Raw genomic sequence first — 27,447 nt, 5'->3', positions numbered from 1 at the left:
GCATGAAACCTGCCAAACGGAATGGCTTCGTAAGCCGCAACCATCTTCCCTAGCACACGAGTGCATTGATGAATCGACACACTTGCCGGTCTCAGAAGTTCCTTGACCATGGTCTGGATTTCCAGAGTTTTGTCCAACGGAATAAACACTCTCTGTAGTTCCGTGTCTAGGATCATGCCCAAGAAGGGCAGCCGATTTGTAGGGGTCAACTGAGACTTCGGCAAATTCAGAATCCAACCGTGATGTCGCAGAACAGACAGGGAGAGTTCCACATTTATTAGCAACTTTTCCTTTGATCTCGCCCTTATCAGGAGATCGTCCAAGTATGGGATAATTGTGACCCCTTGCCTGCGAAGGAGTACCATCATTTCCGCCATAACCTTGGTGAAAACCCTCGGGGCCGTGGAAAGCCCAAACGGCAACGTCTGAAATTGGTAAGGACAATCAAGCACCGCAAATCTCAGGAATGCCTGATGAGGATATATCGGGACGTGTAAGTAGGCATCCTTTATGTCGACTGACGCCATAAAATCCCCCCCCTTCTGAACTGGAGATTACAGCTCGAAGAGATTCCATCTTGAACTTGAACGTTTTCAAGTATGGATTGAGGGATTTTAGGTTCAGAATCGGTCTGACCGAGCCGTCCGGCTTCGGCACGACAAAGAGGCTCGAATAGAACCCTTCCCCCCATTGGGACGGGGGAACCGGGACAATGACCCTCTGTTGACACAGTTTTTGTATCGCAGCATTTACTATTGCTCTTTCCGGAAGAGAAACTGGAAGGGCCAACATGAAAAAGCGGTGGGGGGCATCTCCTGAAACTCCAGTTTGTACCCTTGGGCCACTACGTCTAAAACCCAAGGATCCAGGCCCGATTGGGACCAGGCCTGACTGAAGACTCGGAGACAGCCCCCCACCGGCACGGACTCCCGCAGGGGAGCCCCAGCGTCATGCGGTGGACTTGGTAGAGGCGGGGGGAGGACTTTTGGTCCTGGGCGCCTGACACTGCAGGCGCTCTCTTTCCCCTTCCTCTACCCTTTGAAGCGAGGAAGGACGAGCCCCTACCTTTTTTGTATTTATTAGGCCGAAAGGACTGCATCTGCTGATGGGGTACCTTTTTCTGTTGTGTGGGAACATAAGGAAGAAAAGATGACTTACCCGCAGTAGCGGTAGACACCAGGTCACCAAACAAGACACTACCTTTAAAGGGGAGAGCTTCCATATTTTTCTTGGAGTCGGCATCAGCATTCCATTGATGAGTCCACAGCGCCCTCCTGGCCGAGACCGCCCTGTCATTAGCTCTTGATCCCAAGAGGCCAACATCCCTAGCCGCATCCTTTATGTAATCAGCAGCGTCCTTGATATAACCAAGAGTCAAAAGAATGTTATCCTTATCAAGGGTATCCATATCAGAAGCCAAATTGTCAGCCCATTTAGCAATAGCACTACTCACCCATACTGACGCCACAGCAGGTCTGAGCAATGCACCAGTATTAACGACAATGGCCTTCAATGTCGTTTCCAGCTTGCGATCCGCCGGATCCTTGAGCGCAGCCGTGTCAGGAGACGGTAGCGCCACCTTCTTGGACAACCGGGATAGAGCCTTGTCGATATTAGGAGATGACTCCCATTTCTCCCTGTCATCAGAGGGAAAAGGATACGCCATAAATATTCTCTTGGGAATCTGACACCTCTTATCCGGCGACTCCCAAGCATTTTCACAAAGAGGGGGGAAACTTCACCTCAGGCTTTTTCCCTTTAAATAAGCAAACCCTTGTGTCTGAAACAGCAGGTTCCTCAGAGATATGTAAAACATCTTTAATAGCCACAATCATGTACTGAATACGCCTAACTACCCTTGGGTGTAAAGTAGCCTCACTGAAATCGACATCGGAATCAGAGTCCGTATCGGCATCTGTATCTACCATCTGGGTAAATGAACGTTTGTGACCCCGAGGGGGTCTGTACCTGAGACAAAGCGTCCTCCATGGATTTCCTCCATGTTTGTGTCTGAGAATCCGATTTATCCAGCCTCTTAGACAATAAAGACACATTTGCATTCATTGTACTCAGCATATTTACCCAATCAGCAGTCGGCTGTGCCGACAGAGCCATTCCCAAATCCTTCTCTGCGCCCCCAGTAACTTCCTCCGGGGAGTAACACTCAGCCTCAGACATGTCGACACGCAGTACCGACACACCCACACTCTCAAACCAGGAGACAGACCCACAGGGAAGCCCACAGGGAGAAACACAGAGGGAATATGCCAGCTCACACCCCAGCGCCCATATACTACCAGCGATAATATACGTGGATAGCGCTGTATTTAACCACAAAAAAAGCACCAAATTGTAAGTCCCCCCCCCCCCCCCCGTTTTGCTCCCGTTACTTGATGGAGCTTGGAGGACCGGGCCAGCGTCTCTGCAGCGGCTGTGAAGAGAGAGAAAGTGGCGCTGGTGAGCTGTGCGGCTAAGCCCCGCCCCTTCCCGGCGCGCTATAGTCCCGCTTAAATTTATAATATTTATGCTGGCGGGGGTATGGTATTCGATGCCCGGCACCGAATATACACTTTGCCAGTCAGAATTGACCCCAGTAACTGCTGCCCAGGGCGCTCCCCCCCCAGTGCCCTGCACCCTGTAAGTGCCATTGGTGATGTGTGTGGGAGCATGGAGCGCAGCGCGACCGCTGCGCTGTACCTCCGTTACTGAAGTCTTCTGCCGTCTGATGTCTTCTGTTCTTCTAATACTCACCCGGCTTCTTTCTTCTGGCTTCTGTGAGGGGGGTGACGGCGCGGCTCCGGGAACAAGCAGCTAGGCGAACCAAGTGATCGAACCCTCTGGAGCTAATGGTGTCCAGTAGCCTAAGTAGCAGAGCCCTTGAACTAAGCAGAAGTAGGTCTGATTTCTCACCCTCACTCCCACGATGCAGGGAGCCTGTAGCCAGCAGGTCTCCCTGAAAATAAAAAAGCCTACCGTAAGTCTTTTCCAGAGAAACTCAGGAGAGCTCCCTTAGTGTGTGTCCAGTCACTCCTGGGCACAAAGTCTAACTGAGGTCTGGGGGAGGGGCATAGAGGGAGGAGCCAGTTCACACCCAGTAAAAGTCTTTTTAGTGTGCCCATGTCTCCTGCGGATCAGTCTATACCCCGTGGTCCTTTTGGAGTCCCCAGCATTCTCTAGGACGTAAGAGAAAAAGAGAAAAAAAAAAAGACTACAAATCAGAATGTGCTTCTTTAAACTGATATAACATTTTAAGTGGGCGATTCAATAGTTTTTGATGCGTAAATAACTAATGAGCACCCGACAGAGCAATTCAATTGTTTTTAGAAGCCAGTTACTAATTGTGCCCAAATGCTCCAGGGTTTAGCAGTGTAATGTGGCTAGACCCATCTAAAGTACTGAACGCGACAAGGAAAATGTCCTTGGGGGGGCCAAAAGCCCAACAACTTTTCACACATTCCTGATCGACACCACAGAAGGGTGTGAGCAGAAATGATGGGCACTTGCAGTCTATCGGAGCAACAATTAAACTGCTACATCGGGCACCCATTACTAGCGTAGCGGCGCACGAAAATAAGATTTTAAACCTACCGGTAAATCTATTTCTCCTAGTCCGTAGAGGATGCTGGGGACTCCGTAAGGACCATGGGGTATAGACGGGCTCCGCAGGAGATAGGGCACCTAAAAGAACTTTGACTATGGGTGTGCACTAGCTCCTCCCTCTATGCCCCTCCTCCAGACCTCAGTTAGAGAACTGTGCCCAGAGGAGATGGACACTACAAGGCAGGATTTAGAAATCCAAGGGCAAGATTCATACCAGCCCACACCAAGCATACCACGTAACCTGGATCATACAAAACCAGTTAACCGTATGAACAATAACAGCAACGGTCCAAGACCGATGTCAACTGTAACATAACTCTTATTTAAGCAACAACTATATACAAGTCTTGCAGAGTTTCCACACTGGACGGGCGCCCAGCATCCTCTACGGACTAGGAGAAATAGATTTACCGGTAGGTTTAAAATCTTATTTTCTCTTACGTCCTAGAGGATGCTGGGGACTCCTTAAGGACCATGGGGTTTCTACCAAAGCATCCAATCGGGCGGGAGAGTGCTTATGACTCTGCAGCACCGACTGAGCAAACGCTAGGTCCTCATCAGCCAGGGTATCAAACTTGTAGAATTTAGCAAAAGTGTTTGACCCCGACCAAGTCGCCGCTCGGCAAAGTTGTAATGCCGAGACGCCTTGGGCAGCCGCCCAAGAAGAGCCCACCTTCCTAGTGGAATGGGCCTTAACCGAATTTGGTACCGGCAATCCAGCCGTAGAATGAGCCTGCTGAATCGTATTACAGATCCAGCGAGCAATAGTCTGCTTCGAAGCAGGTGCGCCAATCTTATTGGCAGCATACAGGACAAACAGAGCCTCTGTTTTCCTAATACTAGCCGTCCTGGCTACATAAATCTTTAAGGCCCTGACTACATCCAGGGATCTGGAATCCTCCAGGTCACTTGTAGCCACAGGCACCACAATAGGTTGATTCACATGGAATGAAGAAACCACCTTAGGCAAAAATTGCGGACGTGTCCTCAATTCAGCTCGATACACATGAAAAATCAAGTAGGGGCTTTTGTGTGACAAAGCCGCCAATTCTGACACTCGCCTTGCTGATGCCAAGGCCAACAACATGACCACCTTCCAAGTAAGAAATTTCAACTCAACCTTGTTAAGCGGTTCAAACCCGTGTGATTTTAGGAACTGCAACACCACGCTGAGGTCCCACGGTGCCACTGGAGGCACAAAAGGAGGCTGGATGTGCAGCACTCCCTTTACAAGAGAAGCCAATTCCTTCTGAAAGAAAATCGAGAGGGCCGAAATCTGTATCTTAACAGAGCCTAATTTCAGGCCCATATCCACTCCTGTCTGTAGGAAGTGGAGAAAACGACCCAGATGAAAATCTTCCGTAGGTGCATTCTTGGTCTCACACCAAGACACATACTTTCGCCAGATACGGTGATAATGCTTAACCGTCACCTCCTTCCTAGCCTTTATTAAAGTAGGGATGACCTCTTCCGGAATCCCCTTTTTCGCTAGGATTTGGCGTTCAACCGCCATGCCGTCAAACGTAACCGCGGTAAGTCTTGAAATACACAGGGCCCCTGTTGCAACAGGTCTTCCCTCAGAGGAAGAGGCCAGGGCTCTCCTGTAAGCATCTCTTGTAGATCTGAGTACCAGGCCCTTCGAGGCCAGTCTGGGACAACGAGTATCGTCTGTACTCTTCTTTGCCTTATGATCCTCAACACTTTTGTGACGAGAGGAAGAGGAGGAAACACGTAGACCGATTTGAACACCCACGGTGTTATTAGAGCGTCTACAGCCACTGCCTGAGGGTCCCGAGACCTGGCACAATACCTCCGAAGTTTTTTGTTGAGGCGTGACGCCATCATGTCTATTTGAGGAGTTCCCCAAAGACGTGTTATGTCTGCAAAGACTTCTTGATGAAGTCCCCACTCTCCTGGATGGAGATCGTGTCTGCTGAGGAAGTCTGCTTCCCAGTTGTCCACTCCCGGAATGAAGACAGCCGACAGAGCGCTTACATGATTTTCCGCCCAGCGAAGAATCCTGGTGGCTTCCGCCATCGCGACTCTGCTTCTTGTCCCGCCTTGGCGGTTCACATGAGCCACTGCTGTGACATTGTCTGATTGAATCAGAACCGGTAGGTTTCGAAGAAGACTCTCCGCTTGTCGAAGGCCGTTGTAAATGGCCCTGAGTTCCAACACATTGATGTGTAGACAGGACTCCTGGTCTGACCAAAGTCCCTGAAAATTTTTTCCTTGTGTGACCGCTCCCCATCCTCGGAGGCTCGCGTCCGTGGTAACCAGGATCCAAACCTGAATTCCGAACCTGCGACCCTTCAGCAGGTAAGCACTTTGCAACCACCACAGGAGAGACACTCTGGCTCCTGGGGACAGAGTTATTTTCCGATGTAAGTGCAGATGGGACCCGGACCACTTGTCCAGAAGGTCCCATTGAAAAGTCCTTGCATGGAACCTTCCGAAAAGAATGGCCTCGTAGGCCGCCACCATTTTTCCCAGAACTCGAGTGCATAGTTGAACTGACACACTTTTCGGTTTTAGCAGGTCTCTGACCATGTTCTGGATGTCCTGGGCTTTCTTTATTGGGAGGAAGACCTTCATTTGTTCCGTATCCAGTATCATACCTAGGAACGGTAGTCGAGTTGTCAGAATCAACTGTGACTTCGGTAGATTTAGAATCCAACCGTGTTGCTGGAGCACTCTCAGAGAGAGCGCCACACTGCTCAGCAATTTCTCTCTTGATCTCGCTTTTATCAGGAGATCGTCCAAGTATGGGATAATTGTGACCCCATGCTTGCGCAGGACCACCATCATTTCCGCCATTATCTTGGTGAAAATCCTCGAGGCCGTGGAAAGTCCAAACGGCAACGTCTGAAATTGGTAATGACAATCCTGTACAGTGAATCTCAGGTATTCCTGATGGGGGACATATATGGGGGCATGAAGGTACGCATCCTTTATGTCTAGAGACACCATAAACTCCCCCTCCTCCATGTTGGCTATTATAGCTCTGAGTGATTCCATTTTGAATTTGAATCTTTTTATGTACAGGTTTAGGGATTTCAGATTCAAAATAGGTCTGACCGAACCGTCCGGTTTCGGGACCACAAATAGGGTTGAGTAGTAACCTCTTCCCTGCTGGTGCAGGGGAACCTTGATTATCACTTGCTGTATACACAGCGTTTGAATTGCAGCTAACACTACATCCCTTTCCGATGTGGAAGCTGGTAGGGACGATTTGAAAAATCGGCGCGGGGGCACCTCCTTGAATTCCAGTTTGTACCTTGGGAAACTATTTCCAACACCCAGGGATTCAGGTCTGATCTGACCCAGGCCTGACTGAAAAGTCGAAGACGTGCCCCCACCAGTGCGGACTCCCTCAGGGGAGCCCCAGCGTCATGCTGTGGGTTTTGGAGCAGCCGGGAAGGACTTTTGTTCCTGGGCACCTGCCGAAGCAGGTGCTCTTTTGCCTCTGCCCTTACCTCTGGCAAGGAAAGAGGATCCCCGACCTCTTCTGGACTTGTGCGACCGAAAGGACTGCATCTGATAGGGTGGTACTTTCTTTTGCTGTTGGGGAATATATGGTAAAAAATTTGATTTACCTGCTGTAGCTGTGGAAACCAGGTCCGTCAGCCCATCCCCAAACAATACATCTCCCTTATAGGGTAGTACTTCCATATGTTTTTTGGAATCCACATCACCCGTCCATTGGCGAGTCCATAAGGATCTTCTCGCCGAGATAGACATGGCATTGGCCCTAGAAGCTATCAATCCAATGTCCCTTTGAGCATCCCTCATAAATAAGACTGCGTCTTTTATATGGGCTAGAGTTAAGAATATAGTATCCTTATCCATATTATCAAAATGATCTGTCAGCTCATCTGTCCAAGCTGCAATTGCGCTACACACCCATGCCGACGCAATTGTCGGTCTTAGCACAGCACCCATATGAGAATAAATACACTTTAAGGTAGTTTCTTGCCTGCGATCTGCAGGGTCCTTAAGGGCCGCTGTGTCAGGAGACGGTAGCGCCACTTTCTTGGACAAGCGCGTCAGGGCCTTGTCCACAGTGGGGGGTGATTCCCAAATCTCCCTGTCCTGTTTAGGGAAGGGGTATACCATATAAATTCTTTTGGGGATCTGCGGTCTCTTTTCCGGAGTCTCCCAAGCTTTTCCAAAGAAATCATTTAATTCATGAGATGTGGGAAAATTAATAATCTGTTTCTTTCCCTTAAACATGTGTACCCTTGTGTCGGGGACCGAGGGTTCATCCTCAATATGCAACACATCCCTTATTGCCACAATCATACACTGAATGGTTTTGGTCACCCTAGGGTGCAATTTTACTTCGTCATAGTCGACACTGGAATCAGAATCCGTGTCGGTAGTAGTGTCTTGTGTTAAGGGACGCTTTTGAGACCCCGACGGGCCCTGTGAGTCGGTCCAATCCAAGGATTGACCCCCTGATGTTCCCCTTAATTCAGCCTTATCAAGCCTTTTATGTAAAGATGCCACACTTGCATTCAACATATGCCACATGTCCATCCAATCCTGAGTCGGCACAACCGACGGGGACACACCACTCATTTGCTCCACCTCCTCCTTGGAGAAGCCTTCCGCCTCAGACATGTCGACACACGTACCGACACCCCACACACACACAGGGATTAACCTATAAGGGGACAAAACCCCAACCAGGCCCTTAGGAGAGACAGAGAGAGAGTATGCCAGCACACACCCAGCGCTTAAAAACACTGGAATATATATGACCAGATAGCGCTTTTTTTATATATATATATATATATATATATATATATATATATATATATATATATATAACCTTAATTCCCACTCACTGCGTCGCCAAAGTGCCCCCCTCCTCTTTTTTCCAGCCTGTGAAGTTCAGCAAGGGAGAGATCAGGGAGCCAGCGTATTCTCATGCAGTTTCTGTGGAGAAAATGGCGCTGGTTAGTGCTGAGGATCAAGCCCCGCCCACCCGACGGCAGGCTTCGATCCCAGTAATTCTATATAAAAAATGGCGGGGGATTTTAGGATTTACTGTCCCACAGCCTAATCCTGCTTTATATTGCCAAAAAAATGAGGAAACTTGCTGCCCAGGGCGCCCCCCCCTGCGCCCTGCACCCTACAGTGCCTGCTTGTGTGTGTACTGGGAGCAATGGCGCGCAGCTTACCGCTGCGCGCTTACCTCATAAAGATCTGATGTCTTCTGCCGCCTGATGTCTTCTTTGCCTTCTCATACTCACCTGGCTTCTATCTTCGGCATCTGTGAGGACGACGGCGGCGCGTCTCCGGGACGAACCCCAGGTGAGACCTGTGTTCCGACTCCCTCTGGAGCTAATGGTGTCCAGTAGCCTTAGAAACAGTGCCCAACTTGACAAGCCAGCTTTGCTTCTCTCTCCTCAGTCCCACGATGCAGGGAGCCTGTTGCCAACAGGACTCCCTGAAAATAAAAAACCTAACAAATTCTTCAAAACAGAAAACTCTGGAGAGCTCTCTGCAGTGTACCCTTTCTCCTCTGGGCACAGAATCTAACTGAGGTCTGGAGGAGGGGCATAGAGGGAGGAGCCAGTGCACACCCATAGTCAAAGTTCTTTTTAGGTGCCCTATGTCCTGCGGAGCCCGTCTATACCCCATGGTCCTTACGGAGTCCCCAGCATCCTCTAGGACGTAAGAGAAAAACAATTGAATCACACCGTAATAATTATCTTGATCATGATCAATAAAAGCATAATAATTTACACTGCAAAATTTCCATTTTTCATTAAGCCAGAAATGTGAAGTGAAAGTTGTAATGTTTTCCTACCTGCTCAGAGAGTTACACTTCAGAGCCTCAGCGGAGAAGTTATTCCCTGAATAACTCAGTCTGTCTGTCTGAGCCACCTGCAGGAGTTAATAAAAGAAACTTACTTCATATTCACAAATCTGCTCTTCTGGACAGCTTTTCTCCCCATTTGGACTATTATTTATTACGGTGTGTTGACAAAGGTCAGAGCACCTTTCAATGTTCAATACTTACATCCTGCTCATTCATTCAGTTTTAAAGTGAGTGAGGCGATAGACTCAAAGCTGACTTTATGGGAAATAGTGTCCTGCAGACAGGCAAGACTGTGTTAGCAAAGGCAGGTGACAGGTGCCTCAGTATGAGGTAGGAAAATGGAGGCAAGTGGAACGATCACAAACTGTTAGATACAGACGTGTCCTCATATATCATTGCTGCAGTTGCACTAAACATCCCCTCAAAACATACCACGTCCTGTGAGACTCTACTAGCGTTGCACGTCTTTTGTGCTTTTTTTTTTTTTTTGCCAGAAATGCATCTTAGTTGCAATGCAGGTAGGACACACCAGGAGACTGTGCTGATTAATTTTATATTGACAGTGTGTGCAACCGAGTCTCTGAATCTGTATTCAAAGTGCTACAATGCAACAGCAGCTTTTTCAAATACATATTCCAGTGTGCTCCATTTACAGACTCAGTCACACACAATATACAAGTGTTGAATATAAAATTAATTAGCACTGTCTGCTGGTGCGTCCTAGTCGCATCACGTTGTAACCAAGACGCATTTTCTAAAAAAAAACAACAACAAAAAAACAAAAGAAAAGAAAAAAAGTGCACCGGCTCCAAGAACCCCATCTATACCCCTATGTAATCTGGATCCCAGTGTCCCCTATGGATGATAGAGAGGAAAAAAAATAAGCCCAGAGCTAGTAGAGTTGCTTGGGAAATGTCGTCTCCCTCACGCCAAATATCTCGCGCTGCTTGATGTATGGAGGCTAGATGTTGGAGGACGCATCTGTAATAGAAGGAAAAGGGATTCCCAGGAGTAGGCCATGTTTTAATTGGTGCTGGAAAACTATGGTGACAAACAAACCTCTATAAGAATGGTCTCACGACCAACTTGTTAGACTTTCTGGGCGGAATTCAAATGTTTTTGTGGCCGGCAGCCACTAGATGGCGTCGCATTGAACTTTCCTAATGTAGCTCAGTTCGGGCACGATCGGCTGCTGGCGTATACATTTCAGCTCTCACCCGCCGGGGGTGGCGAGCTGAAATGTGTGAAAAGTGATCTGTTTGGGCTCCTAAACGGCACTTTTCCCAACTGTGCCCATTAGTTTAGTCGGGTTTAGCCGCTTTACATGGCTAAACCCGACACTAATGGGCGCAATCAGCGCAATAGGGGACATCAATTGTATATCACCCTTTGCAATCTCCCGTCACTTTAGACAAGAGATCAGGGGCAATAACATCAGAATTCCCGCCTCTTATTCCACACAACTTTCCTTTGCTGCACTAATGACTTATTCACCAAAAGATAAATCAAACAAGGAGATCCCACTATGTATACACCACATTGGTGTAAGCCATCACAGTTTACCTACAGCTGCCTACAATGCAAAATGGAAGACAAGTAACACAGCCTGAAGACCTAATAACTGCACAAGCATGACAGTTTCCCATTTTGGTTCTCATAATAGGAGACATATCTGAGAGAAGCAGAGGAGATCCTAGTTAACAGACAATCACAGTACCTAAATTACTATGCAGCTGTACCATGCATACATGAGCCACAGAGACAAAGGGCCTAATTCAGACCTGATCGCAGCAGCAAATTTGTTAGCAGTTGGGCAAAACCAAGTCCACTGCAGGGGGGGCAGATATAACATGTGCAGAGAGAGTTAGATTTGGGTGGGTTATATTGTTTCTGTGCAGGGTAAATACTGGCTGCTTTATTTTTACACTGCTATTTAGATTTCATTTTGAACACACCACACCCAAAATCCAACTCTCTCTGCACGTTATACATCTTTTGCCCCCCCTCCTCCCCCCCGCAGTGGACATTGGGGGTCATTCCAACCCGATTGCACAGTTGCGACGAATCGCAGCGTGCAATCGGATCGGAACTGCGCATGCGCTGCGGCTGCATTGCACAGCGGCGACCGCAAGAAGATTGACAGGAGGAAGGCGTTCCGGGGCGTCAACTGACTGTTTTCTGGGAGTGGTGCAGCGAACGCAGGCGTGTCCTGGCGTTTGGAGGGCGGATGTCTGATGTCAATTCCGGGACCTTCAACGCTGGATTCATCGCACAGGGTAAGCAACTCTTACCCTGGTCTAGTTCTGCACAAAACTTTTTTTGTATAGCAGGGCTACACAAGCGATCTCAGCCCTGCTATGCAAAAAAAATACTCCCACATAGGCGGCGTCTAGTTGATCACACGGGCTGCAAAAAGTTGCAGCGTGCGATCAACTCGGAATTACCCCCATGGTTTTACCCATTAGCTAGCAAATTTGCTGATGCGATCAAATCTGAATTAGGCCCATGGTTCCTTCTGAAGTACAGTACATAGCCAGCGGCATAGGTACTGGCTTCTGGTCACAGTAGCACAGATAAGGTCAGGGGCGGATTGGAGTGTACAACCAGCCCGGGACATTTCTGGAAGCAGTCCTAATAGGGACAGGGTCTGTTGTGGGGGTGGGGTCAGTTAAGGGAGAGGGATTACCCCTTATAGGGTCTGATTCTGAGTTGGACGCAGTTGTGGCATATGCTGTAGTTACATCTGTGACGTTATGCTAATGCCTTTACAATGCCCTTCTCGGGTGTACATTCAAATATGCAATGACTGAGACGCTCACTGTCCGTGTCTACAGATGCTGCAATCGTCTTTAAACGCCACCATGGGTCGCACCATTGAAATTTTCACCAGCCCTATGCTAGGTGCAGATCAGACGAGTATGGCCTCCAATGTGATCAATTCATCATCTCTATATGCAACCACTTTCAGCAACCCGCCCACCTTAGGTTACATCTGCAACTGATTAGCCAACCCCCTGTAACCACACACGCATGCCCAACACATTTCTAATATACTTCTTTGTGTGCATGTCTGATTCTGTACTGCAACTTTGTACAAGTACCATCGCAGTGCATCCATGTGCGGTGCAGCTCAGACACATGCGCAGATGAAAAACATTGCACAAGAAAAAAAAAACACAGAAAACAAAACAAATTGTCCCCTACAGGGTTAAAAAATAAGAATTTACTCACCGGTAATTATATTTCTCGTAGTCCGTAGTGGATGCTGGGGACTCCGTAAGGACCATGGGGAATAGACGGGCTCCGCAGGAGACTGGGCACTCTAAAGAAAGATTCAGGACTATCAGGTGTGCACTGGCTCCTCCCCCTATGACCCTCCTCCAAGCCTCAGTTAGGAACTGTGCCCGGAAGAGCTGACACAATAAGGAAGGATTTTTGAATCCCGGGTAAGACTCATACCAGCCACACCAATCACACCATATAACTCGTGATAGGAACCCCGGTTAACAGTATGATAACAATGGAGCCTCTGAACAGATGGCTCCCAATAACAACCCGATTATAGTAACAATAACTATTTACAAGTATTGCAGACAATCCGCACTTGGGATGGGCGCCCAGTATCCACTACGGACTACGAGAAATAGAATTACCGGTGAGTAAATTCTTATTTTCTCCGACGTCCTAGTGGATGCTGGGGACTCCGTAAGGACCATGGGGATTATACCAAAGCTCCCAAACGGGCGGGAGAGTGCGGATGACTCTGCAGCACCGAATGAGAGAACTCCAGGTCCTCCTCAGCCAGGGTATCAAATTTGTAGAATTTTGCAAACGTGTTTGCCCCTGACCAAGTAGCAGCTCGACAAAGTTGTAAAGCCGAGACCTCTCGGGCAGCCGCCCAAGATGAGCCCACCTTCCTTGTGGAATGGGCTTTCACTGATTTAGGCTGCGGTAATCCCACCGCAGAATGCGCCAGCTGAATAGTGCTACAAATCCAGCGCGCGATAGACTGCTTAGAAGCAGGAGAACCCAGCTTGTAGGGGGGAAAAAAAGGATAAACAGCGAGTCAGTCTTCCTGACTCCAGCCGTCCTGGAAACATACATTTTCAGGGCCCTGACTACGTCCAGTAACTTGGAATCCTCCAAGTCCCTAGTAGCCGCAGGCACCACAATAGGATGGTTCAAGTGAAAAGCTGAGACCACCTTCGGGAGAAACTGAGGACGAGTCCTCAACTCTGCCCTATCCATATGGAAAATCAGATAAGGACTTTTACAAGACAAAGCCGCCAATTCTGATACTCGCCTGGCCGAAGCCAGGGCCAACAACATGACCACTTTCCACGTGAGATATTTCAAATCCACAGTCTTAAGTGGCTCGAACCAATGTGATTTCAGGAATTCCAAAACCACATTGAGATCCCAAGGTGCCACTGGGGCCACAAAAGGAGGCTGAATATGCAGAACTCCTTTGACAAACGTCTGAACTTCAGGTAGTGAAGCCAGTTCGTTTTGGAAGAAAATCGACAGAGCCGAAATCTGGACCTTAATGGACCCCAATTTGAGGCCCAACGTCACCCCTGCTTGCAGGAATCGACCCAGCTGAAATTCCTCCGTCGGGGCCTTCTTGGCCTCACACCACGCAACATATTTTCGCCAAATGCGGTGATAATGTTTTGCGGTGACATCCTTCCTGGCTTTGATCAGGGTAGGGATGACTTCCTCCGGAATGCCCTTTTCCTTTAGGATCCGGTGTTCAACCGCCATGCCGTCAAACGTAGCCGCGGTAAGTCTTGGAACAGACAGGGTCCCTGCTGCAGCAGGTCTTGTCTGAGCGGCAGAGGCCAAGGGTCCTCTGCAAGCATCTCTTGAAGTTCCGGGTACCAAGCTCTTCTTGGCCAATCCGGAACCACGAGTATAGTTTTCACTCCTCGCTTTCTTATTATTCTCAGTACCTTGGGAATGAGAGGCAGAGGAGGAAACACATAAACCGACTGGTACACCCACGGTGTCACTAGAGCGTCCACAGCGATCGCCTGAGGGTCCCTTGACCTGGCGCAATATCTTTTCAACTTTTTGTTGAGGCGGGACGCCATCATGTCCACCTGTGGTCTTTCCCAACGGTCTACCAGCATTTGGAAGACTTCTGGATGAAGTCCCCATTCTCCCGGGTGGAGGTCGTGCCTGCTGAGGAAGTCTGCTTCCCAGTTGTCCACTCCCGGAATGAACACTGCTGTCAGTGCCAACACATGATTCTCTGCCCATCGGAGAATCCTTGTGGCTTCTGCCATCGCCATCCTGCTTCTTGTGCCGCCCTGTCTGTTTACATGGGCGACTGCCGTGATGTTGTCTGATTGGATCAGTACCGGCTGGTTCTGAAGCAGGGGCCTTGCTTGGCTTAGGGCATTGTAAATGGCCCTTAGCTCCAGAATATTTGTGTGAAGCGAAATCTCCCGATTTGACCACAGTCCTTGGAAATTTCTTCCCTGTGTGACTGCACCCCAGCCCCGAAGGCTGGCATCCGTGGTCACCAGGACCCAGTCCTGTATTCCGAATCTGCGGCCCTCTAGTAGATGAGCCCTCTGCAGCCACCACAGCAGCGACACCCTGGTCCTTGCCGACAGGGTTATCCGCTGTTGCATCTGGAGATGGGACCCGGACCATTTGTCCAACAGGTCCCACTGGAACGTCCTTGCGTGGAACCTTCCGAATGGGATTGCTTCGTACGAAGCTACCATTTTTCCCAGGACTCGTGTGCATTGATGTACCGGCACCTGTCCTGGTTTTAGGATGTCTCTGACTAGAGATGACAACTCCTCGGCTTTTTCCACTGGAAGAAACACTCTTTTCTGGTCTGTGTCCAGAATCATTCCCAGGAACAGAAGACGTGTCGTCGGGACCAGCTGTGACTTTGGAATATTGAGAATCCAGCCGTGCTGTTGTAGCACTTCCCGAGAAAGTGCTACCCCCACTACCAACTGTTCTCTGGACCTCGCCTTTATCAGGAGATCGTCCAAGTATGGGATAATTAAAACTCCCTTCTTGCGAAGGAGTATCATCATTTCGGCCATTACCTTGGTAAAGACCCTCGGTGCCGTGGATAACCCAAACGGCAGCGTCCGGAACTGATAGTGACAGTCCTGTACCACAAATCTGAGGTACTCCTGGTGCGGAGAGTAAATAGGGACATGCAGGTACGCATCCTTGATGTCCAGGGAGACCATGTAATCCCCCTCGTCCAGGCTCGCAATAACCGCCCTGAGCGATTCCATCTTGAACTTGAACCTTTTGATATAAGTGTTCAAGGCTTTTAAATTTAAGATGGGTCTCACCGAACCGTCCGGTTTCGGTACCACAAACATTGTGGAATAGTAACCCTTTCCCTGTTAAAGGAGGGGTACCTTGACAATCACTTGCTGTGAATATAGTTTTTGAATAGCCACCAACACTGCCTCCCTGGCAGAGGGAGTTGCCGGTAAGGCAGATTTTAGGAAACGGCAGGGGGGAGACGTCTCGAATTCCAGCCTGTACCCCTGAGACACTACTTGAAGGACCCAGGGATCCACCTGTGAGAGAGCCCACTGTGTGCTGAAATTCCTGAGACGGGCCCCCACCGTACCCGGGTCCGCCTGAGCAGCCCCAGCGTCATGCTGTGGACTTACCGGACGCAGGGGAGGACTTCTGATCTTGGGAACTAGCTGTGTGCTGCAGCTTTTTCCCCCTACCTCTGCCCCTCGGCAGAAAGGATGAGCCTCTAGCCCTCTTATTTTTCTGGGGCTGAAAGGACTGTACCTGATAATACGGTGCTTTCTTTTGCTGTGGGGTAGCCTGTGGCAAAAAGGTCGATTTCCCAGCAGTAGCTGTGGAAACGAGGTCTGACAGACCATCCCCAAAAAGTTCCATCCCTTTATAGGGCAAAACTTCCATGTGCCGCTTCGAGTCGGCATCGCCTGACCATTGCAGAGTCCATAACCCCCTTCTGGCGGCAATGGACATAGCGCTTATTTTTGATGCCAGCCGGCAAATATCCCTCTGTACATCACGCATGTATAAGACGGCGTCTTTTATATGCTCTATCGTCAGCAAAATATTGTCCCTATCCATAGTATCAATGTTATCCGACAGGGAATCTGACCACGCAGCTGCAGCACTGCACATCCAAGCCGATGCAATAGCGGGTCTCAATATAATGCCGGTGTGTGTGTATATAGCTTTAAGGGTATGTTCCTGCTTTCTATCAGCAGGTTCCTTTAGGGCGGCCGTATCCGGAGACGGTAGTGCCACCTTTTTTGATAAGCGTGTCAGCGCTTTATCTACCCTAGGGGGTGTTTCCCAACGTGACCTATCCTCTGGCGGGAAAGGGTACGCTGCCAATAACCGTTTAGAAACTATCAATTTCTTATCTGGGGAAGACCACGCTTCCTCACACACCTCATTTAATTCCTCAGATGCAGGAAAAAATAAGAATTTACTTACCGATAATTCTATTTCTCGGAGTCCGTAGTGGATGCTGGGGTTCCTGAAAGGACCATGGGGAATAGCGGCTCCGCAGGAGACAGGGCACAAAAGTTAAGCTTTAGGATCAGGTGGTGTGCACTGGCTCCTCCCCCTATGACCCTCCTCCAAGCCTCAGTTAGGATACTGTGCCCGGACGAGCGTACATAATAAGGAAGGATTTTGAATCCCGGGTAAGACTCATACCAGCCACACCAATCACACTGTACAACCTGTGATCTGAACCCAGTTAACAGTATGAGAACAGAGGAGCCTCTGAAAGATGGCTCACTACAACAATAACCCGATTTAGTTAACAATAACTATGTACAAGTATTGCAGATAATCCGCACTTGGGATGGGCGCCCAGCATCCACTACGGACTCCGAGAAATAGAATTATCGGTAAGTAAATTCTTATTTTCTCTATCGTCCTAGTGGATGCTGGGGTTCCTGAAAGGACCATGGGGATTATACCAAAGCTCCCAAACGGGCGGGAGAGTGCGGATGACTCTGCAGCACCGAATGAGAGAACTCCAGGTCCTCCTTAGCCAGGGTATCAAATTTGTAGGATTTTACAAACGTGTTCTCCCCCGACCACGTAGCCGCTCGGCAAAGTTGTAAAGCCGAGACCCCTCGGGCAGCCGCCCAAGATGAGCCCACCTTCCTTGTGGAATGGGCATTTACATATTTTTGGCTGTGGCAAGCCTGCCACAGAATGTGCAAGCTGAATTGTACTACAAATCCAACGAGCAATAGTCTGCTTAGAAGCAGGGGCACCCAGCTTGTTGGGTGCATACAGGATAAAACAGCAAGTCAGATTTCCTGACTCCAGCCGACCTGGAAAACTATATTTTCAGGGCCCTGACAACATCCAGCAACTTGGAGTCCTCCAAGTCCCTAGTAGCCGCAGGTACCACAATAAGCTGGTTCAGGTAAAACGCTGACACCACCTTAGGGATAAACTGGGGACGAGTCCGCAGCTTTGCTCTGTCCGAATGGACAATCAGATATGGCTTTGTGAGACAAAGCCGCCAATTTTGACACTCGCCTGGCCGAGGCCAGGACCAACCGCATGTTCACTTTCCATGTGAGATATATCAAATCCACAGATTTGAGTGGTTTAAACCAATGTGATTTTTGGAATCCCCAAAACTACGTTGAGATCCCCCAGTGCCACTGGAGACATCAAAAGGGGTTGTATATGCAGTACTCCCTTGACAAACTTCTGGACTTCAGGAACTGAAGCCAATTCTTTCTGGAAGAAAATCGACAGGCCGAAATTTGAACCTTAATGGACCCCAATTTGAGGTCCATAGACACTCCTGTTTGCAGGAAATATAGGAATTAACCTAGTTGAAATTCTTCCGTGGAGCCTTCCTGGCCTCACACCATGGAACATATTTTCACCTAAACTGTGATAATGTTGTGCGGTCACCTCCTTCCTGGCTCTGACCAGGGTAGGGATGACCTCTTCCGGAATGCCTTTTTCCCTTAGGATCCGGCGTTCACCCGCCCCTGCGTCAACGCAGCTGCGGTAAGTCTTGGAACAGACATGATTCTTGCTGAATCAAGACCCTTCTTATCTCTTGAAGTTCCGGTTACCAAGTCCTTCTTGGCCAAACCGGAGCCACGAGTATAATTTTTACTCCTCTCCTTCCTATAATTCTCAATACCCTGGGTATGAGAGGCAGAGGAGGGAACACATACCCGACTGGTACACCCACGGTGTTACCAGAGCGACCCAGCTATTGCCTGAGGGTCTCTTGACCTGGCGCTTCAGGTGGGACGCCATCTTATGACCACCTTTGGTCTTTGATTTTTTGCTCAGCGAAAAGTTCTTGCTGTCATTGCCCTCCTGCTTCTTGTGCCGCCCCGTCTGTTTACGTGGGCGACTGCCATGATGATGTCCGACCAGATCAGCACCGACTGACTTTGAAGCAGAGGTCTTCCTAGGCTCAGAGCATTGGAAATTGCTCTTAGCTCCAGTATATTCATGTGGAGAAAAGTCTCCAGACTTGACCACATTCCTTGGAAATTTCTTCCCTGTGTGACTGCTTCCCAGCCTCTCAGGCTGGCATCCGTGGTCACCAGAACACAGTCCTGAATGCTGAATGTGCTGTCCTCTAGAAGATGAGCACTCTGCAGCCCCCACAGAAGAGACACCCTTGTCCTTGGAGACAGGATTATCTGCTGATGCATCTGAAGATGCGATCCGGACCATTCGTCCAGCAAATCCCCCTGAAAATTTTTTGCGTGAGATCTGCCGAATGGAATTGCTTCGTAAGAAGCCACCATTTTTCCCAGGACTCCTGTGCATTGATGCACTGATACTTGGCCTGGTTTTAGGAGGTTTCTGACTAGTTCGGATAGCTCCCTGGCTTTCTCCTCCAGGAGAAACACCTTTTTCTGGACTATGCCCAGAATCATTCCTAGGAAAGCAGACGTATCGTCGGAAAAACGCTGCGATTTTTGGAATATTTAGAATCCACTCGTGCTGTCATAGAACTACTTTAGATAGTGCTATTCCGACCTCCAACTGTTCTCTGGACCTTTCCCTTTTCAGGATATCGTCCAAGTAAGGGATAATTAAGATGCCCTTTTCTTTGAAGAGAATCATCTTTTCGGCCATTACCTTGGTAAAGGCCCGGGGTGCCGTGGATAATTCAACGGCAGCGTCAGAAACTGATATTGACAGTTCTGTACCACGAACCATAGGTACCCTTGTTGAGAAGGGCAAATTTGGACATGGAGGTAATCCTTGATGTCCAGGGACACCATATAGTCCCCTTTTTTCCGGTTCGCTATCACTGTCTGAGTGACTCCATCTTGATTTGAACCTTTGTATGTAAGTGTTCAAAAATTTCAGATTTAGAATATGTCTCACCAAGCCGTCTGGCTTCAGTACCACAATATAGTGTGGAAGACTAATACCCTTTTCCTTGATTGTAGGAGGGGTACTTTGATTATCACCTGCTGGAAATACAGCTTGTGAATTTTTTTCCCAATACTGCCTCCCTGTCGGAGGGAGCCTTTGGTAAAGCAGACTTCAGGAACCTGCGAGGAAAAGATGTCTCGAATCTCCAAACTGTACCCCTGGGATAATACTTTGTACGATCTAGGGGTCAACTTGCGAGTGATCCCACTGCACGCTGAGACTCTTGAGACGACCCCCCACCTCACCTGAGTCAGCTTGCACGGCCCCAGCGTCCTGCTGAGGACTTGGCAGACTCGGTGGAGGGCTTCTGTTCCTGGAAAGGGGCTGCCTTCTGCAGTCTACTTCCCTTTCCTCTATGTCTGGGCAGATATGACTGGCCTTTTGCCCGCATGCCCTTATGGGAACGGAAGGATTGAGGCTGAAAAGACAGTGTCTTTTTCTGCTGAGATGTGACTTGGGGTAAAAAGGTTGGATTTCCCAGCTGTTGCCGTGGCCCCCAGGTCCGATGGACCGACCCCAAGTACCTACTCTCCTTTATACGACCATACTTTCATGTGCCGTATGGGATCTGCATCATCTGACCACTGTCGTGTCCATAACATCTTCTGGCAGATATGGACAACGCACTTATCTTGATGCCAGAGTGCAAATATCCCTCTGTGCATCTCGTGTATATATATATATATATATATATATATATATATATATATATATATATATATATATATATATATATATATATATATATAGACTGCATCCTATTAAATGCTCTATATCACTAAAATATTTTCAGTCAGGGAATCCGACCAAGCCAACCCAGCACTGCATTTCCAGGCTGAGGCGATCGCTGGTCGCAGTATAACCACCGTATGTGTGTATATACTTTTTAGGATATTACTCCAGCTTCATATCAGCTGGCTCCTTGAGGGCGGCCGTATCTGGAGACGGTAACGCCACATGATAAGCGTGTGAGCGCCTTATCCACCCTAAGGGGTGTTTCCCAACGCGCCCTAACTTCTGGCGGGAAAAGGTATAACGCCAATATTTGCTATCGGGGTAAACCCACGCCTCATCACACACTTCATTTTATTTTATCTGATTCAGGAAAAACTACGGTAGTTTTTTCACTGCCACATAATACCCATCTTTGTGGTACTTGTAGTATCAGAAATATGTAACACCTCCTTCATTGCCCTTAACGTGTGGCCCTAATGAGGAATACGTTTGTTTATTCACCGTCGACACTGGATTCAGTGTCCGTGTCTGTGTCGACCGACTAAGGTAAACGGGCGTTTTAAAACCCCTGACGGTGTTTTTGAGACGTCTGGACCGGTACTAATTGTTTGTCGGCCGTCTCATGTCGTCAACCGACCTTGCAGCGTGTTGACATTATCACGTAATTCCCTAAATAAGCCATCCATTCCGGTGTCGACTCCCTAGAGAGTGACATCACCATTACAGGCAATTGCTCCGCCTCCTCACCAACATCGTCCTCATACATGTCGACACACACGTACCGACACACAGCACACACACAGGGAATGCTCTGATAGAGGACAGGACCCACTAGCCCTTTGGAGAGACAGAGGGAGAGTTTGCCAGCACACACCAAAAACGCTATAATTATATAGGGACAACCTTATATAAGTGTTTTCCCTTATAGCATCTTTATATATATGTCTAACGCCAAATTAGTGCCCCCCCTCTCTGTTTTAACCCTGTTTCTGTAGTGCAGTGCAGGGGAGAGCCTGGGAGCCTTCCCTCCAGCCTTTCTGTGAGGGAAAATGGCGCTGTGTGCTGAGGAGATAGGCCCCGCCCCCTTTTCGGCGGGCTCGTCTCCCGCTCTTCAACGGATTCTGGCAGGGGTTAAATATCTCCATATAGCCCCCGGAGGCTATATGTGAGGTATTTTTTGCCAAATAACAGGTTTCCATTGCTGCCCAGGGCGCCCCCCCCCAGCGCCCTGCACCCTCAGTGACTGCCGTGTGAAGTGTGCTGAGAGCAATGGCGCACAGCTGCAGTGCTGTGCGCTACCTTAAGAAGACTGAAGAGTCTTCTGCCGCCGATTTCTGGACCTCTTCTCTTTTCGGCATCTGCAAGGGGGCCGGCGGCGCGGCTCCGGTGACCCATCCAGGCTGTACCTGTGATCGTCCCTCTGGAGCTAATGTCCAGTAGCCTAAGAAGCCAATCCATCCTGCACGCAGGTGAGTTCACTTCTTCTCCCCTAAGTCCCTCGATGCAGTGATCCTGTTGCCAGCAGGACTCACTGTAAAATAAAAAACCTAAAACTAAACTTTTCTAAGCAGCTCTTTAGGAGAGCCACCTAGATTGCACCCTTCTCGGCCGGGCACAAAAACCTAACTGAGGCTTGGAGGAGGGTCATAGGGGGAGGAGCCAGTGCACACCACCTGATCCTAAAGCTTAACTTTTGTGCCCTGTCTCCTGCGGAGCCGCTATTCCCCATGGTCCTTTCAGGAACCCCAGCATCCACTAGGACGATAGAGAAACTAATGGTAGTTTTTTCTCACCAAACATAATACCCTTTTTTGTGGTACCTGGGGTATTATCAGAAATGTGTAATACATTTTTCATTGCCTCAATCATGTAACGGGTGGACCTATTGGAGGGTACACTAGTCTCATCGTCGTCGACACTGGAGTCGGTATCCGTGTCGACATCTGCATCTGTCATCTGAGGTAGCGGGCGTTTTACAGCCCCTGACGACATTTGAGACGCTTGGACAGGCACAAGCTGAGAAGCCGGCTGTCCTATGTCGTCAAACCTTTTATGTAAGGAGCTGACACTGTCACGTAATTCCTTCCATAAGTCCATCCACACAGATGTCGACCCCGCAGGGGGTGACATCACATTCACAGGCATTTGCTCCGCCTCCACATCATTATCCTCATCATACATGTCGACACAGCAGTACCGACACACAGCACACACACAGGGAATGCTCTGACAGAGGACAGGACCCCACAAAGCCCTTTGGGGAGACAGAGGGAGAGTATGCCAGCACACACCAGAGCGCTATATATCACAGGGATATCACCTTATAAAAGTGTTTTCCCTTATAGCTGCATATATATTGTATACTGCGCCTAAATTGTGCCCCCCTTCTCTTTTTTACCCTTTCTGTAGTGCAGGACTGCAGGGGAGAGCCAGGGAGCGATCCTTCCAGCGAAGCTGTGAGGGAAAATGGCGCCAGTGTGCTGAGGGAGAAGGCTCCGCCCCTTTTTCGGCGGGCTTTCTCCCGCTATTTTAAAACGTCTGGCAGGGGTTAATTTACACCTATATAGCCCCTGGGGCTATATATGGTGTTAGTTTGCCAGCCAAGGTGTATATTATTGCTGCTCAGGGCACCCCCCAGCAGCGCCCTGCACCCATCAGTGACCGAAGTGTGTGGTGTGCATGAGGAGCAATGGCGCACAGCTGCAGTGCTGTGCGCTACCTTGGAGGAAGACAGAAGTCTTCAGCCGCCGATTTTCCGGACCTTCTTGCTTCTGGCTCTGTAAGGGGGACGGCGGCGCGGCTCCGAGAACGGACGACGAGGTCGGGTCCTGTGTTCGATCCCTCTGGAGCTAATGGTGTCCAGTAGCCTAAGAAGCCCAAGCTACCACCAGTTAGGTAGGTTCGCTTCTTCTCCCCTTAGTCCCTCGCTGCAGTGAGCCTGTTGCCAGCAGGTCTCACTGTAAAATAAAAAACCTAAACTATACTTTCTTTCTAGGAGCTCAGTAGAGCCCCCAGTGTGCATCCAGCTCGGCCGGGCACAGAAATCTAACTGAGGCTTGGAGGAGGGTCATAGGGGGGAGGAGCCAGTGCACACCAGATAGTCCTGAATCTTTCTTTAGAGTGCCCAGTCTCCTGCGGAGCCCGTCTATTCCCCATGGTCCTTACGGAGTCCCCAGCATCCACTAGGACGTCAGAGAAAATTAAATGCATAACATAGCTTTTGATATTACAATTTGTTTAAAATTTCCACTGCTGTTTGAAAGGTCTAGTGACACAAATAGGTATTATATTTCTTGGCTGTAACCTCGCTATATTATTTATTAACATTTATGTAGCACTAGCACATTCCATTGCTCTTTTTCTCAAAGTTGGGCATATATGGATAGGGAACTCAAAGTGGCCCTGGAAAAATGTGTAGAAGTGGCCTCACATGGGCAGCACCAGAGGTATACCGTGTAACCATGGCGGCAGCACCACCCCTCACATAAAAATTATATATATGTCAGAGCGCTGTGAAGAGGGGGGGCGGGGGGGGAAGGGGAAGATACCAGTATGTTTACAGCTCTTTTTTGAGTTAATGAGGTGAGTGTCCGGAATTTTTATTTTAAACAGTATGTTTGGATTCCATATATACGCGCCTTCCGGGGTGTCCTCAGCAGGTAGATATATGCTAGCTTTCCCTGTCTCTACCTTGCTGTAGTGATGACTTCTGATGACCGGAAGTACGACATTGCCGCGACCGGAAGTGCTCCGCACCCGCGATTCGGACGTACATACAGTGAAGCAGGAGCTTGGAAACCAGCCACGGAAGCCAGAAGTCATCACTACAGCAAGGTAGAGACAGGGAAAGCTAGCATATAACTACCTGCTGAGGACACCCCGGAAGGCGCATATATATGGAATCCAAACATACTGTTTAAAATAAAAATTCCGGACACTCACCTCATTAACTCAAAAAAGAGCTGTAAACATACTGGTATCTTCCCCTTCCCCCTCCCCCTCTCTTCACAGCGCTCTGACATATATATAATTTTTATTGCTATTTCATTAAAAGTCGGAGCAGCTTACATATACAGGCACAGAACTGGGAATTTCTATACACCCTTACCACCCCTCACATGTCAACAAACAAAACAGGCCCCTCCATCAGCCCACCACAGATCTTCTCTGTGAGCCCTATGGCCAATGCGCCCCTGGATAAGGTCCTTATACTCTGCCAATTCTATGAACCCAAAAATAACTTTTCACTCTGTTGTCATACCAGAATTCTTTGCTTCTTCGTCATAGGGGATGCGTAATTTTTGTTCCTGTATAAAGTGAAATTTACACTCTCTGGAGTCTGAATATTTCCATTTGAAAACTGAACTGCAAAAAAAAAAAAAAGAAATACAAAATTTGCGTTATATTTTTTCACTGTGGCACAATGATCAGCATCTTGTGGTTTTGAATTTGACAAGGGCTTTTTACCAGTTATCTCTCAAATCCGACCTCTCCCACATGATCACCTTGGGGTGTATGACCAGCTACAGCCCAAACTCCACTCCAACTATAACTAGCTCCTAGAGCAGTGATGGCTAACCTTGACACTCCAGCTGTTGTTGAACTACACCTCCCAGCATGCCCGGCATCAGTTTTAGCATGGCCAAATAATAAAACTGTAGCAGGGCATGCTGGGATATATAGTTCAACAACAGCTGGAGTGTCAAGGTTAGCCATCACTGTCCTAGAGGCTCAGTGCTGCCTTTTCCCTCCTGCCTGTAAACTTACATAAGCAGGGCCCGCTATACCTTCTCTGCACGTAGTATTTGTTATATGAACTCCCCCCCTTGCAGTTTTGTAGTACCTTACAAGTGATGATAATTTACACACGCTCATCTAATGCTCACTGCCTTCGTTCTACACCTCCGCACTCTCAGAAAAGTGGGGAGATGGTAAATCACTCTAACCTCCTACTTAGAACCACCCCTTTCAATTAATTAAACTGTCCCCAATATTGCCTAAAATATGATCAGTTTAGCTTTGTCAATTCCATCTTTCAGATCACTCCCGTGTGCACATTCACTTTCTCAAGTAGTTCTGGTTTCTTCCCAGACTCCAAACACGGATTCAGTATGATATCCCAATGGACAGAACCATCAGAATCCCGACAGCCCCCCAGTAACTGTAACCCTCACCTGCCCCTGACCCTAACCCTGCCTTGTGGGTGCCTAACCCCCCCCCCCCCCCCCCCCCTCTCCGGTACCTAACCATAACCTTCTTGTCCCTGCATCCTAACCCCTTTTTAGTACCTACACCTAACCTCCCCCCTCCTGCGGCTAGAAGCAAGCGCATCCTGCTGGAAGAACGATCAGAATTCCAGGTGTCTGTATTTTGACACCAGAATCCAAGCTACGTCGGGATTTAGAAGCCGGGCTTCTGGCTTTGTTCGGGATTCCGGAGTCTGTATTTCAACCGCCAGGATCCCACCCGGCGGTATATTAACTGCATCCCCCAAGCACACATTGATAAATAATGGGCACATGTGAAGCAAACACATTCTCTAGGGACTGTACATCAAACTATTCAACTATTAGCAGGCTAATGTGCAGTAACCCTCTGATTGCAGGGTAAGTGCTACGAGTCTACGGGTTACCACACACACACAATAAGCCCCAGAGGGTACATTTTAGTGAGGTAGCAGCCCTAATTGAAAAGCTCATGGCAGAGTTTAGACCCCGTGGCGAACATAATCTGCACCTAATAGTAACTAAAGGATAATAACTAAACTAAAAAGCAGTAACCAGGAGATGCAGAGGTGCTTGTCAAAGTCACTATCAAGTAAATATACACACGTTCTAACAACTTTAAAAGTATGAAACATCTTTCTCTTTCAGCCCACACAGTAACGTATACCCCCACAATACAGATCATAATGGAAAGCTGCTGCAACTGCATATAAAGATATTTACATGGCATTCTATACTTTCAGTACTTATAATATCATGTATTGTCTCACCCAGCACGGCTGGCCGCTCAGGGTCGCCACTGTACTCCAATCTAGCTCTACCGGCAGCCATGTTTGTGTAGTAGAGCCTCCGTCACCCACGTTGTGCACTGAGCAGCGGCTTCTGGGAGGAGCAGACGAGCAGACGTACACACACCACAGCAAAGAGACCCAGCTTTCCATGCGTGCCACAGCAAATAGCGCCCTCTACTGGGCCTACTGTGGTTTAAACATCTGCTGAAATATAAATATAATATGCATAGCATTCCTACAAATGCAAGTTACTATATTCTTCGGGTTTGCGTAAAGGAGCATTTTGCCTCAGTTTTATTTGAGTCTAGATGATATTGTGAACGTTTGCTAATAAACTGTGTGTGTGTGTGTGTGTGTGTGTGTGTGTGTGTGTGTGTGTGTGTGTGTGTGTGTGTCTGTGTCTGTGTCTGTGTCTGTGTCTGTGTCTGTGTCTGTGTCTGTGTCTTGTATTTATTGTTAAAATCCCAGTTTGATCTCCTGTTGCGCATTACGTTGTGACTGCAGAACATGACTAATCTTAGTACCAGTCCCCAGAGACTGGATCACACTGTTGTGTGAACAGTCTGATAAACAATTCTCAACATTTTGTTATGATAAGGGCAATTTTGTATGTATGACGTTTACCTCAGTTCTAATCTCTTTAATCTCTTCCAATTATTGTTCATTTTCCCAACATGATTTTGAATTTAGGAAAATTTCTCCTTGAATTCTGTATTAAATTTCCCATAAGGATTCAACACTCCTTAAAGTTGATGCTGCATTAAAAGCTGAGGTTTTCATAAAGCAGGGAAAAAGCTTCATATTCTTATTATATGCCCTTAGCAACCAACTTCCCAAT

General features: G+C 48.4%; 1 protein-coding gene across 1 annotated transcript in view; it reads right to left on the bottom strand.

Moving 5' to 3' along the window:
• The window catches only part of POLR1E (RNA polymerase I subunit E), a 140,794-nt gene extending 114,012 nt beyond the window's left edge, over window positions 1-26,782 (bottom strand). The window contains exons 1-3 of the mRNA XM_063914661.1: window positions 26,589-26,782; window positions 24,855-24,958; window positions 9,419-9,495 (exon numbers count right to left, since the gene is read on the bottom strand). Of these exons, the coding sequence (XP_063770731.1) occupies window positions 9,419-9,495; window positions 24,855-24,958; window positions 26,589-26,649 (242 nt within the window). The 5' untranslated portion in view covers window positions 26,650-26,782. The remainder of the gene's footprint in view (window positions 1-9,418; window positions 9,496-24,854; window positions 24,959-26,588) is intronic.
• Window positions 26,783-27,447: the final 665 nt, after the last annotated feature.

The sequence above is a fragment of the Pseudophryne corroboree genome, chromosome 1, assembly GCF_028390025.1.
Source record: "Pseudophryne corroboree isolate aPseCor3 chromosome 1, aPseCor3.hap2, whole genome shotgun sequence".
NCBI lineage: Eukaryota > Metazoa > Chordata > Amphibia > Anura > Myobatrachidae > Pseudophryne > Pseudophryne corroboree.
This window is presented reverse-complemented; position numbering and strand designations above follow the sequence as displayed.